At 47.9% G+C, this 12,335-nt stretch overlaps 1 protein-coding gene across 1 annotated transcript in view; it reads right to left on the reverse strand.

Moving 5' to 3' along the window:
• LOC121855921 (protein trapped in endoderm-1-like) overlaps nucleotides 1-12,335 on the reverse strand; it is a 28,530-nt gene that overhangs the window by 2,877 nt on the left and 13,318 nt on the right. Inside the window, exons 2-4 of the mRNA XM_042351118.1 lie at nucleotides 814-946; nucleotides 482-595; nucleotides 1-264 (exon numbers count right to left, since the gene is read on the reverse strand). The exon at nucleotides 1-264 is cut by the window's left edge and continues 7 nt beyond it. Of these exons, the coding sequence (XP_042207052.1) occupies nucleotides 1-264; nucleotides 482-595; nucleotides 814-946 (511 nt within the window). The remainder of the gene's footprint in view (nucleotides 265-481; nucleotides 596-813; nucleotides 947-12,335) is intronic.

Genomic DNA, 12,335 nt, shown 5'->3' on the forward strand with positions numbered 1-12,335 from the left:
TAGATGGCGGAGTAGCAGCCGATGATGGCAACCATGGGCAAGAGGAAGGCGAAAAGGAAGAGGAACTTCTTGGGTGATGAGTCCTCCTTCTTGAGGATGGTGCAGGAGAACGTGGGAGGGTCCAGCCCCAGGCGGCCCCACACCTCCACCAGGGGCGGCACCATCACCCCGAAGGAAAAGGCCCACACGATGGCGATCATGAGGTAGATGTATTGGCGGCGGTACACGCGGTCGTAGAGGCCGTGGTGGGCGATCAATATGTACCTGTAACCACAAGTTAATGATAAACAATTATACACGTCCAAGTTAATCATTAACCACTGTAACATTACATACATTATAATACACCTCTTATGTGGCTGAAGTATATAAAAAATGGTGTGAACTTCAGTGTCAGCCAGAGAGAGAGGACTGAGGTGAGGCAGGAGGAGGACTGATGTGAGGCAGGAGGAGGACTGATGTGAGGCAGGAGGAGGTGTACCTGTTGAGAGTGATGGCCACCATGTTGAGGAGGGAGGCGCCCACGTTGCCATAGAAGAAGAAGGGGAAGACCCGACACAGTGTTTCTCCCAGCACCCAGGACTCATGGATGTACCTGTGGGGAGGAAGACAAACACTGAGGGACTGACTCTACCTGGTGTACCTGGAGAGCCTCATTAACTAGGTTGTTACTGCCATAAGACTCTCAAACCCAAGAATCTGGTAAAACAGGAGTCTTTAACACATGCTTGTGAGGCTGCTGTGGAGATCTATACTGGTTGGTTAAATACCCTAACCTAACCTAACCTATGGGAGGGATGTAAGGCGACTCACCTGGAGGTTGTAAGAGGAAGGTTGATGGAGCAGAAGAGGAGGTCGGACACACACAGGCTGATGACGAAGGCGGTGGTGGCGTGGATCCTCAACTTCACACTCCGACTCAACGCGATAATGGTGACGAGGTTACCTGAAGGAGGGAAGGAGTGTGGTTAGGTTAGGTTAGTTTTAAGTCTTTTGTTGGGTGCAGCTAGTTTACTGTGCACCCTACGACTATCCTGTGAACGGAAGTACTGAACACAATACAAGTACATACATACATACATACATACATACATACATACATACACACAGACAGACAGACAGACAGACAGACATAGGGGAATACCAAACACAGAAGTACAGACAAAACACGTCTCCATTTTTATATTTAAGTGGAAAAACCTTTTTTTGTCTTAAGTGGAAGTGACGGCATTGACCTCTAATTCATATGGGTACAGTGAAGCCTCTATTTAACGGACTACACGAAGAGGAAATTCCGTTATATCGATGGTCTATTTGATATGAAATCTCCATCTAACGAACTATAGAGATGAATGTCCGTTATATCGTGGGTCCGTTAGATGTGTGAACCCGCAACTAACGGATTATATAGAGAAAAGTCCGTGGGTTATGTCTTCAGCTCCTCAGTAAGTACATAAACCCTCCATATAACGAACTCTATATCTAACGGACCCTCCATATAACGGACTTTTATCTGTAAAGTTCGTTAGATGGAGGTTTCATATCAAATAGACCCTCGATATAGCGGAATTTCCTCTTCTTGTAGTCCGTTAAGGAGAGGTTTCACAGGTAGTTGATGAACCGCTGTAGGAATCCTGTAGTTGTCTAAGAAAGATATGAGATAAGCAAAAGTCACAGGAAATAACTAATTCGAGTGAGTTGAACAAACCTTTTACAAGTTAGTGATGACAATTGTAATTATTTCCCAGGAAGTCAGGTCGCGTTGGATTCGTGTATACAAAGAACTATTTAATTAACTCTATAAACCATTGAACTTTTGAGTACGTTTATTGAGTACATAACAAGAGATGGATAAAATAAACCATTGAACTTTTGAGTACGTTTATTGAGTACATAAGAGGTGGATAAAGAGATAAACTGTGTATTATAAAGTTAAATAAGTTATACAGATGAGTTTTATTTTGGGGTAATGTATAAAATTCGTCTGTGTTAGTATGGTCACGTCAGACAGGTCCATTACTGTCTTCAACTTTTTTCACTTAGTGTTACGTTATCATCATCATCATCATCATCATCATCATCATTATCATCATCATCATCATCATCATCATCATCATCATCATCATCATCATCATCATCATCATCATCATCACCATCATCACCATCATCATCATCATCACTATCCTCCTCCATCATTATCCACATTTAATTGTTGTCATCTTACGCCCACAGGTAGGTGAAGACGTCAACAAGAGCCTCCTCCCGCCCTCTATTCATCTCCAGAGACTGTAAGTACCACAACACACCTTAATTAACAGTTACCTGGACGGGCTGGGAGGGATTACGACACTCTTATGCTTTATGGAGTGTCGTGTTGGCAAGGTTGTGTTGGGTGGCTCGAAGATATAATCAGCGTCTGGAGGGGCAACGTGGCGTGAGAGAACTAAGAGGACTCGGGGATAACATTGTACACTTAAAACGTAGGAGAGAGAGAGAGAGAGAGAGAGAGAGAGAGAGAGAGAGAGAGAGAGAGAGAGAGAGAGAGAGAGAGAGAGAGAGACTTGTTTACTATGGCGCCCACTAAGGAGCATTAATCATCAAGTGTTGGGATCTTTTGTAACTATATACAGGTTTGGCAGTACGTGACTGAACGCTGTAAAGAGGTGCGTTAAAGTGTGTGTCCTGTTCCCATAGATTTCCTCTCTCTCTGTCTCTCTCTCTCTCTCTCTCTCTCTATGTCTCCCCCTCCCCCCGTTGGTTGATAGGGGGAGAGCGTGTCTACCTGGTGAGTCTCCTTCCCCCAACAGGTAAAATGGACTGAAAAGTATAAATATTTACTTCCTTGATTTATATAAAAAAAACAAAAACTTGATCAAGACATCTGATTCAGTTTTAACACCTTCCATTCAGCAGCTGAGTCACCACAATACACCTGAGCTCTTAATACAGGTGAACTAGATAAGGTAAACAGCATTAACTCCCTCTCACTTCACCCCTCCCCACCCCCCAACCCTACACATCCTGTACTGGCAGACAAAGATAGTAGGCACACACACACACACACACACACACACACACACACACACACACACACACACACACACACACACACACACACACACACCTGGTAGTAAAGTCAACAGGTGAATGAACACAAGGTATTTAGTTAACGATGCAGTCTCCCCGTGACCTCTGCCACAAGTAAGGTTACCAATACACCTGAGACCCTAACTCTAACTAGATACTCCAGCCCACAATAAACAGACAGACAGGACATACACAGACAGACAGACAAAGAGTGGCGGGATAGGCACAGTTTATTGATCCTGGGTACAGAACTCTTCACCAAGGAGGTATGAGTCAGTGTCAGCTTGTAGTGTGAGCTCAGTGCTGGCTTGTCGTGAGCCAAAAGTCAGCTTGTAGTGTGAGTCAGTAAGCTTCAGTGTGTGAGCCAGTGTCAACCTGTAGTGTGTGAGCTGGTGTAAGCTTGTAGTGTGTGAGCTGGGCATCAACCTGTAGTGTGAGCCAGCGTGAGCTTGTAGTGTGAGCTGTGTCAGCTTGTGTGTGTGAGCCAGTGTGCTTGTAGTGTGAGCTCAGTATCAACCTGCAGTGTGTGAGCCAGTGAGCCAGGTATGAGTCAGTGTCAGCTTGTAGTGTGTGAGTCAGTGTCAACCTGTAGTGTGTGAGTCAGTGTCAACCTGTAGTGTGTGAGTCAGTATCAACCTGTAGTGTGTGAGTCAGTGTCATCGGTATAACCATATCACCACCAGGTAATAAAATAATTCAACCGGTTCATAAATACTCAGATTACAGGGACATAAATACCTGTCCTAGTCCACCTGTGTGTGACTCCAGGCCCTTATGCTGTATTAGGGCGACCTGGCTTTGAGTAGGTCACATTGTTAGGGGTCAGGCTCATATATGCCTCTTCAAGTAATATACAGGTATAGAAAAAAACACTATTTATTAACTGGCTGGGTTACTATGGTGACTATAAAGTGTAATTACTGCATCAACAACATACCATAGTAATTAAATCCAGCTTCCGTTTCCGCAACAACTTTGTATAGTACGACAACAAGAGTGGTGTGTGTGTGTGTGTGTGTGTGTGTGTGTGTGTGTGTGTGTGTGTGTCGCTTCCGGTCAGCCAGCAACACGCACCAATAACGCCACACTCATCCGCTTCCTACAACACTTGGGAATTTTCAGTAGTTGACATTGTTGGCCAAGTCGCAGGAGACGTTACCGCAGCACCGTCGCCTTTGTTACTCACTGTTGGTCCTCCTCCTCCTCCTCTTGTCCTGAAGGTGCCACTGCTGTCAGGCGTTTCCCAACATTTCCGTCAGTAGTTTATTTAATGTCAACTCGGCGTGTCAATCAGAAGGCCCGGTAACAGGTGGTGACGGACCCAGTACATGGTAAAAGCCGATGGTTTCCTCTAGGTATAGCTCTGTCCCCTTGGTCCAGCTTATTTCACCTGATGATTAAACACCCTAATGCTACCTGGATGGGCTAGGTTAGATTAGCGTTAGGGTATTTAATCTGGGGGAGGCCGGGGGGTGAGGGGGTGGGAGTTAAATCTTAAAGTGTGATCCCACCCCAGTCGTTCACCACATACTGTTCACGAGGGCATCTCTACATTACTCCTGCGGGTGGTGAGGTGCTCTTGTTGCGACGTTCAACAGGAACCTCGCTGGCAACACTTAGCAGCAGCAGCAGCAGAGGGCCCCCCACACCACCATCCTGAGCGAACACCATGCCTGCAGGAACGATCCCAAACATGACGGTCTAGGGATGTGTAGTGTGACGCTGTCTTCCTCGCCTTCTTGTGTGTGGTGGTGGTGGTGTACCCAACTGAAAGAGAGAGAGAGAGAGAGAGAGAGAGAGAGAGAGAGAGAGAGAGAGAGAGAGAGAGAGAGAGAGAGAACAGGCCAGCGGTGTTAAGACATGGTACGTACAAATATTTATACCTCGCACTGAGACCGTCTAGACTGGAGGGGTCCTCTTTGGTAGTGCCACCTTACAGAGACTTGTTAGAACTTCACGTTTCCTGGCTCCCTTTGTTGTAAAATAAACTAAAGTCTCCACCTCCCTCTTTCCCTTTCATTTTCCCTCCCCTTTCCTTCCCTCCCCCACCGCCTTTCCCTCCACCCCTTCTCTCTCAAACTTTGGTCAGGATGGGTATTATTGGTCAATTTAACATCTGACAGTAACCTAACCTAATCTAACACCCGCATAAGTGACTTGCTAATATTCAAACACTATGGTTCGTAAGATTGACGGAAGAAGTAATTCCCCTCGTCTCCCCTCGTCCTCGTCTCCCTTCGTCCTAGTCTCTTCTCGTGCCTGTGAGACGTGACCCCGTGACCTCGATGTTAAAGCTGACAAGGGATACACTTTAATCTTAACGCAGCTTGACCCTGCACACCTCACTCACTCGCGGCGCATTCACTTCATCGTTTCGACCCCCACTAACGCTCACAACACACTCACTCACCCACTGTGTGTGTGTGTGTGTGAGAGAGAGACAATATACCATAACAATGGCACAGTGTAGTGATCGTACTTCACAATAGTCCAAGGTTCAGATCTTCACTGAGGAAGAATTGATTGGTTATCCTGTGGCAACATCAGCAGGGACTGGTGTAGTACGAGAGAGTTCCCTTCGGCTGGTCACCGCAGAATCCCAACCATCTTATAATTATGTTGGTCCCTCGTGAGTTACTTGTGAGTGTTTCACGCTTGAGTGAGCAGATTGTTGTGAGTAACTCGTGTCCATTTATGTAAACAACTTGTCACAATGTTCCCGTATGTGAGGCTTTTGTGTCAGTTTTCGTGTGTGTATCGGCTCCTTAGAAGTGTGTGGGTGTGTGTATGGGTGTGGGCGTGGTGGGTGTGTTTGTGGCGCCACCCATGATTGACGGGTGTATAGAAGAGAGGGGACACGCCCCCTCCCCCTCTTGCTGTAGCCTATATGGTTGGTCACGTCCCTATCGTGAGGCAACGTCGCCTGGAGGAGCTGCCCACATAACAGGGTCGTCTTAACACATAAAGAGGAGGACAATTGGCTCCACTAACCACCACTATTGCTCACCAATCACTGTAAATTTTCCCGAATGAGAGGGGAGCGATTTTTGTGTCAGCAGTTCCCCGCACCTGTAGTGGTCTGTGTAAATGTGCAAATACTGTCTGTAGGATATTTATGTTTCAGCAGAGCGCCTGGGTGTGGGTAGGTCCTTGAGGGCACACACCACCGCCCAGTATTTTTACCTCCTTGAAAGTGGACTAATAAGCCACTTCTGCGAGGGTGGTGGTGGCGGGAGGGGGTGTATCAGCTGGCGGTGAGTGGCGGACTGTGGGAGGAAAGATACCATACCATACCATACCATAGCTATACGAGTGTGTTCCCTGGTGGTGGTGGTAACAGGGTACCTAGGTGCGTGGTATTGTCACTAAGTACTGAACAACCATTACCTTAAATGTGGTGTTTGTTAATACAATCTGGTGTGTTTTGTTGTTTGTTCTTGATACCGAGGATGAAAAAACGAGAGAGAGAGAGAGAGAGAGAGAGAGAGAGAGAGAGAGAGAGAGAGAGAGTTTGCATAATGCCTCTTATTACGGGATTTGTCGGTAAACTGGCCGGACAGGTTGACTGTGTAAGCGGCCAGCTGGGGATGGCCGGGTGGTTGGTAGAGGGGGGGGGGTGATAACACTAAACCCTTAAGTGAGGCAGGTGGCACAGGTGAGGCAGGTGGCACAGGTGAGGCAGGTGGCACAGGTGAGGCAGGTGGCACAGGTGAGGCAGGTGGCACAGGTGAGGGGCTGGTGGCACAGGTGAGAGGCAGGTGGCACAGGTGGGAGGCTGATGGCACAGGTGAGGCAGGTGGCACAGGTGAGGCAGGTGGCACAGGTGAGGCAGGTGGCACAGGTGAGGCAGGTGGCACAGATGAGGCAGGTGGCACAGGTGAGGCACTTCCGACACGAGATACAACTTAAGAGGGGAGCCGAGTGGTGAGATACCTGGCGGCCTGGTACTCCACACCTGGCTGATACACACACACACACACACACACACACCGCAGCTCTGTGTTCATGTGTTTTACAGACGAAGAAAGGAAAAAAAACAGAGAATGGATGAACTCTTGTAGGTCAGCGACGGGAGGAAATTTGGTGGTAGTGGTGGTTGTTGTTTGAGCATTGGGTAATAACAACAAACTAAGTCATAACAGGTGTCGTCTCGTTTAGTAATAACCTTCGGCAGTATTGTTTCTAGTTATACACCGCCATCATCATCATCATCGTCATCATCATCATCGCCATCATCATCATCGTCATCATCATCATCATCATCATCATCATCCAACTCAGGTCATCACGCCTCACCCTCTTGTGACTGGTCCAATTACCGGGGTTTAGTATTACCTGTAGCCTAAATTATTCACCTTTGGGAACTCAAGGCCCCCCCCCCCCGCCCGTCTCTCCTCTCCCTCTCTCCTCTCCCTCTCTCCTCTCCCTCTCTCCCCCCCCCGATATGGAAGGTGGCAAATGTAACACTAATGAGTATGGTCCAAATGGTGTGGGTGTACCGCAGTCACTCTACACCTCACTCCCTCCCTCCCTCTCTCTCACACCACCTGACACTGACCAGATCCCTCCCACCTCCCTCTTTCTCCTCCCCTCCCCCCCTTCCTTCTCTCTCTCTCTCTCTCTAGGTAGTGGACGAGGAGGTAGGAATAGGAAGGAGGGAGGGAGGGGAGAGAGGAGGGAGGGAGGGAAGGAAGAATGGAGGGAGGGAGGTAAGTTTCCCCTAGTGATGTATGTACACCACCATCACCACCATCAATCACCACCATCACTATCACCACCATCACCACCATCAATCACCACCATCAATCACCACCATCACTATCACCACCATCACTACCACCACCATCACCACCATCACCACTATCACCACCATCACCATCACCACTACCCTTCTCACACCGCTGTACCTTCTTAATTACTTACAATCAACTGTGACCTTCAGGCGTGTTTATTGTGACCTGGGTAGATGGGGAGGTTAAAATGGGTCACACACACACACACAAGGTCCTGTTTCTCTGCTCTCCTGAATCATCCTAGTTTAACCTAACCTAACCTAACCTAATCTAATCTAGCGTGGTAGTAGTGGTGGTGGCGGTGGTAGTGGTGTTAATGGTGGGGCTTGTGGTGGTACTGGTGGTGATAGTAGTAGTGGTGGTGGTAGTAGTGATGATGGTGGTGGTGGTGTGCTTCCATCTTGATCGTCTTCCACTAAAAATAAGCCGTGTAGACTCAGGGGAAGATGAAGACACGATAGGAACAGGTCTTCTTTATGATTCGACTTGACCCCCCCCCAACCCCCTCCCCCCCCCACTGAAGCACGTCATCATTGACTTCAAGTAACGACCCTCTAACAGTTAGCTCACAGCCCAGTATACCAGCCATGCACCTCTCGACACAGCCCAGTATACCAGCCATGCACCTCTCGACACAGCCCAGGGTGTGTCGTGCAGTTGAAAGCTTTAGTGGATTATTATTGGTGGTCAGTTGTGGCTCGTCGGCGGGACTGTTTCATAAAGGAATATTATCTTACATGACCCGGAGATAAGGCTGGACCCTGTGTGTGTGTGTGTGTGTGTGTGTGTGTGTGTGTGTGTGTGTGTGTGTGTTCACCTGCCCACATTGATTATACTTGAAAATGTATTACTCTGTTTAGTCGGTGAGGAGGGTGGAGGAGGAGGTGAATGTGCTGTTTACGGGGAACTGAGGGCAACATTGCGGAGAGTCCTCCTTAGACGTTGGTTCTCCTCCCCCCGCGCCCACCACAAACACCTCCTGTGCCTTACGCCCACCCACCCACCAGGCGAGAGGAGAGAAGGGAGGTGGTGAAAGATAGAAGGGGAGGGACGGAAGAGTAGGCAAAGTGAGGGAGGAGGGGAGGGAAGGGAGGACGGGAGGTGGGGAGGTGGTGAGGAGGAGGAAGAGGAGGGAGGGTGGGATGGAGAGAGAGGCAACATCGTGACGAACACACACACGCCGACGCACAGACAGACAGACAGACCCTGACGACTCCTCAAGTGTCGTGGGTTACAGCCCTGAAGGGTCATTATGTTAATATATTTTCTAAGAGATTTACCCAAGTCATGAAATATGTTGACACACACACACACACACACACACACACACACACACACACACATATTTACGATATACTATATAACTCCTCCCATATTTCCCTGTGCAGGCTTGTGATTGGATGCCGTGATAATGTCTTAACACCAGTATGTCAGTATTATGTCAAGTTGATATAATATCCTTTTATTCAATATATTTTCCCCTCACATGATCCTGACTGCCACTTGGTTGAGCCGTGTCTGTATCTGTGTTTGTCTGGCTAAATAAACTGCCTCGGTGTCAATAGGTGGAGAAGTGCCAGTCAGCCAGTGAACACCTCGTCCTATGACACCAGCGCCCCCCCCTACACACATCCTAGACCCGACACTCCCTCCCGTCACTCACAGCCTTAATGCTATTCCAACCCAGATGTCCGGGTGAGTGTAACAACCCCTTGCGACCTGTAACAACCACCTCGTGACCTGTAGTAACCCCTCGTGACCTGTAATAACCCTTTCGTGACCTGTAACAACCCCTTCGTTACCTGTAACAACTCGTCGTGACCTGTAACAACCCCTCGTGACCTGTAAAGACCCCTCGTGACCTGTAATAACCCCTCGTGACCTGTAACAACCCCGAGTGACCTGTAACAACCCCGAGTGACGTATAACAACCCCTCGTGACCTGTAAAAACTCGTCTGACATGTAACAACCTCGTGACCTAAATAACCCCTCGTGACCTGTAACAACCCCGAGTGACCTATAACAACCCCTCGTGACCTGTAAAAACATATACAGTATCTTGCTAGCCCCCTCGTGAGCAATCTGTAAAATCTTTGCCGGTCGGGTCATTGTACTTTTTCTACACAGTCCTGATCAAGCTGTGTGTGTGTGTGTGTGTGTGTGTGTGTGTGTGTGTGTGTGTGTGTGTGTGTGTGTGTGGTGTGCTGTACCAAGCCATACACAGATCCTCACTGATGGTTCACTTGGTTAATTCTTATCATCAGTAGTGTCCGTCTGTTTGTCATGTGAGGTCTTGTGTGGTGTTCGAGTTTTTATATAATGTATTTAATTCCCTTTACACGGCTCGGTACACTGTTGGGTGAGATTTTAATATTATTATTATTATTATTATTACACACACACACACCACACACACACACACACACACACACACACACACACACACACACACACACACACACACACACACACACACACACACACACCCACCTCTAAGTCTCATCCTGCAGTAATGTTTCTCAGTTAACTTTGTGACTCTTAAACACAGTTGGGTAACACAGTCTGAGAGGCGCCTACACCGCCTCCAACAGGCACTGAGCCTCTGTTCACCTCCAGGAAGAGAGCCTCTCCCTGGTGCCAGCCGGAAGTGCCAGGCTCTTGAGTATGACAGTGACGCCACCAAGTCACCATTCCAAAGTGGTGACCTTCCCTTACAGTAAACTAGTGTAGGATAAACTAGTGTAGAGATAAACTAGTGTAGAGATAAACTAGTGGAGGTTTGGATCACATGAATATTATCTTCCCAACTTATTTTATACGAGGATTAACTATCCTAAAATAACCTAACCTAACCTAACCTAATATAACGCTAATCTGACCTAACGTGACCTAACCTAACGCCAATCTAACCTAACCTAACCACCCTCACGTTAACCTAATCTAACCTAACCTAACCTAACCTAACCACCCTCACGTTAACCTAACCTAACCTAAGCAAACCTAACCTTCCATAAATTACTCAGGTATCGTTAGGTATATCATCAAGAAGTGAACTAAGCTGGGGTCGGGGACAATAAGCTGTGAGTTGAGTTTCCATCATCAGATAATCCTAAGCTGACCTAAGCTGAGTAATTATAGGTCTCTTCACAAACTGGGATCAGCTATCTTGTTAGTGGCGGGATTTAGTCTACCCTAGATAGATAGAGATAGATAGATATATTAGGTTAGGTCATTAGGTTAGGTTAGCGTTACGGTGGTGATTGTTAAGGTTAAATGAGCTAGGTGTTTAATCTTCACGTGAATATTGATGTTTCCTGCACACACACACACACACACACACACACACACACACACACACACACCCCAAGGCTGGACTTTTAAATATCAGGGAATTTATTTCTACATCACCAGTTTGGGAAAGAGTGTGAAGCAAGGGCCACTGAGAATCTGGCACCCTGACACCCACCCCTACTCCACTCTCTCCTGACCCCTCCCCGTCCCTGGGTCCTGTAGGGGAGGAGGGTCAGCTGTGGGTCACCTGCTTTTACAACTGAGGGACATAGCCAAGCCTGACTCAAGTGTAGGAATGTGGGGGCGGGCGGGAGGGGTGGAGCGGGGCGGGGCGGGGTGAAGGAAAAGAGGGTAGGAGAAGGAGAGGTGAGGCGCCAGGAAGGGTACAGGAGTCGAGAGGGTGAGGGGAGAGGGTGAGGGGGAGAGGGTGAGGGAAAGAGTGAGGGAGAGGGTGAGGGAAAGAAAGCGAGTTATTATGAGGGGAGGGAGGAGGTAGAGAGAGGGGACTCAAGAAGTGAGAGAAGAGGAGAAGGAGGAGGTAAAAAAGTGATACAAGAGGAGGACAGTCAAGAGGTGAGGTGAGGGGTGAGGCAAGAGGTGAGGCAAGGGAGGGGTGAGGCAAGAGGTGAGGCAAGGTGAGGGGTGAGGCAAGAGGTGAGGCAAGGTGAGGGGTGAGGCAAGAGGTGAGGCAAGGTGAGGGATAGCATACAACAATTACAAACTACCACTGTACACACAACACACACACAACACACACACACACACACACACACACACACACACACACACACACACACACACAGGAGAAGAATTAAGACCACTGTATCAGACGACAGAAAAACAACACAGACATGAAGAATGAGGAATTGTAAAGTAACTGAGACGAGACTTGAGGACAACGTGACAACGAGAGAGAGAGATCTTATCATTTACTACCTGTGTTTACCTTCCCCCAGTTCGCTCTCAGGTGACCATCATCGAACTCACAACAAATGTAAACAAACCGCCGCCATGTTGAATAGACCGAAGGATTTTGGAAGATTTTTTTTTTGGGGGAGTTGTGTGTGTGTTTGGGGGTCGCTCAGTGTACAGTAACAGAACCAGTGCTGCCTCATGGATTATGTTACACCTTTAAAGCTAATTTGTACAATGATCCTCAACAC

This window comes from Homarus americanus, unplaced genomic scaffold, assembly GCF_018991925.1.
Source record: "Homarus americanus isolate GMGI-L3 unplaced genomic scaffold, GMGI_Hamer_2.0 scaffold19117, whole genome shotgun sequence".
Taxonomy (NCBI): domain Eukaryota; kingdom Metazoa; phylum Arthropoda; class Malacostraca; order Decapoda; family Nephropidae; genus Homarus; species Homarus americanus.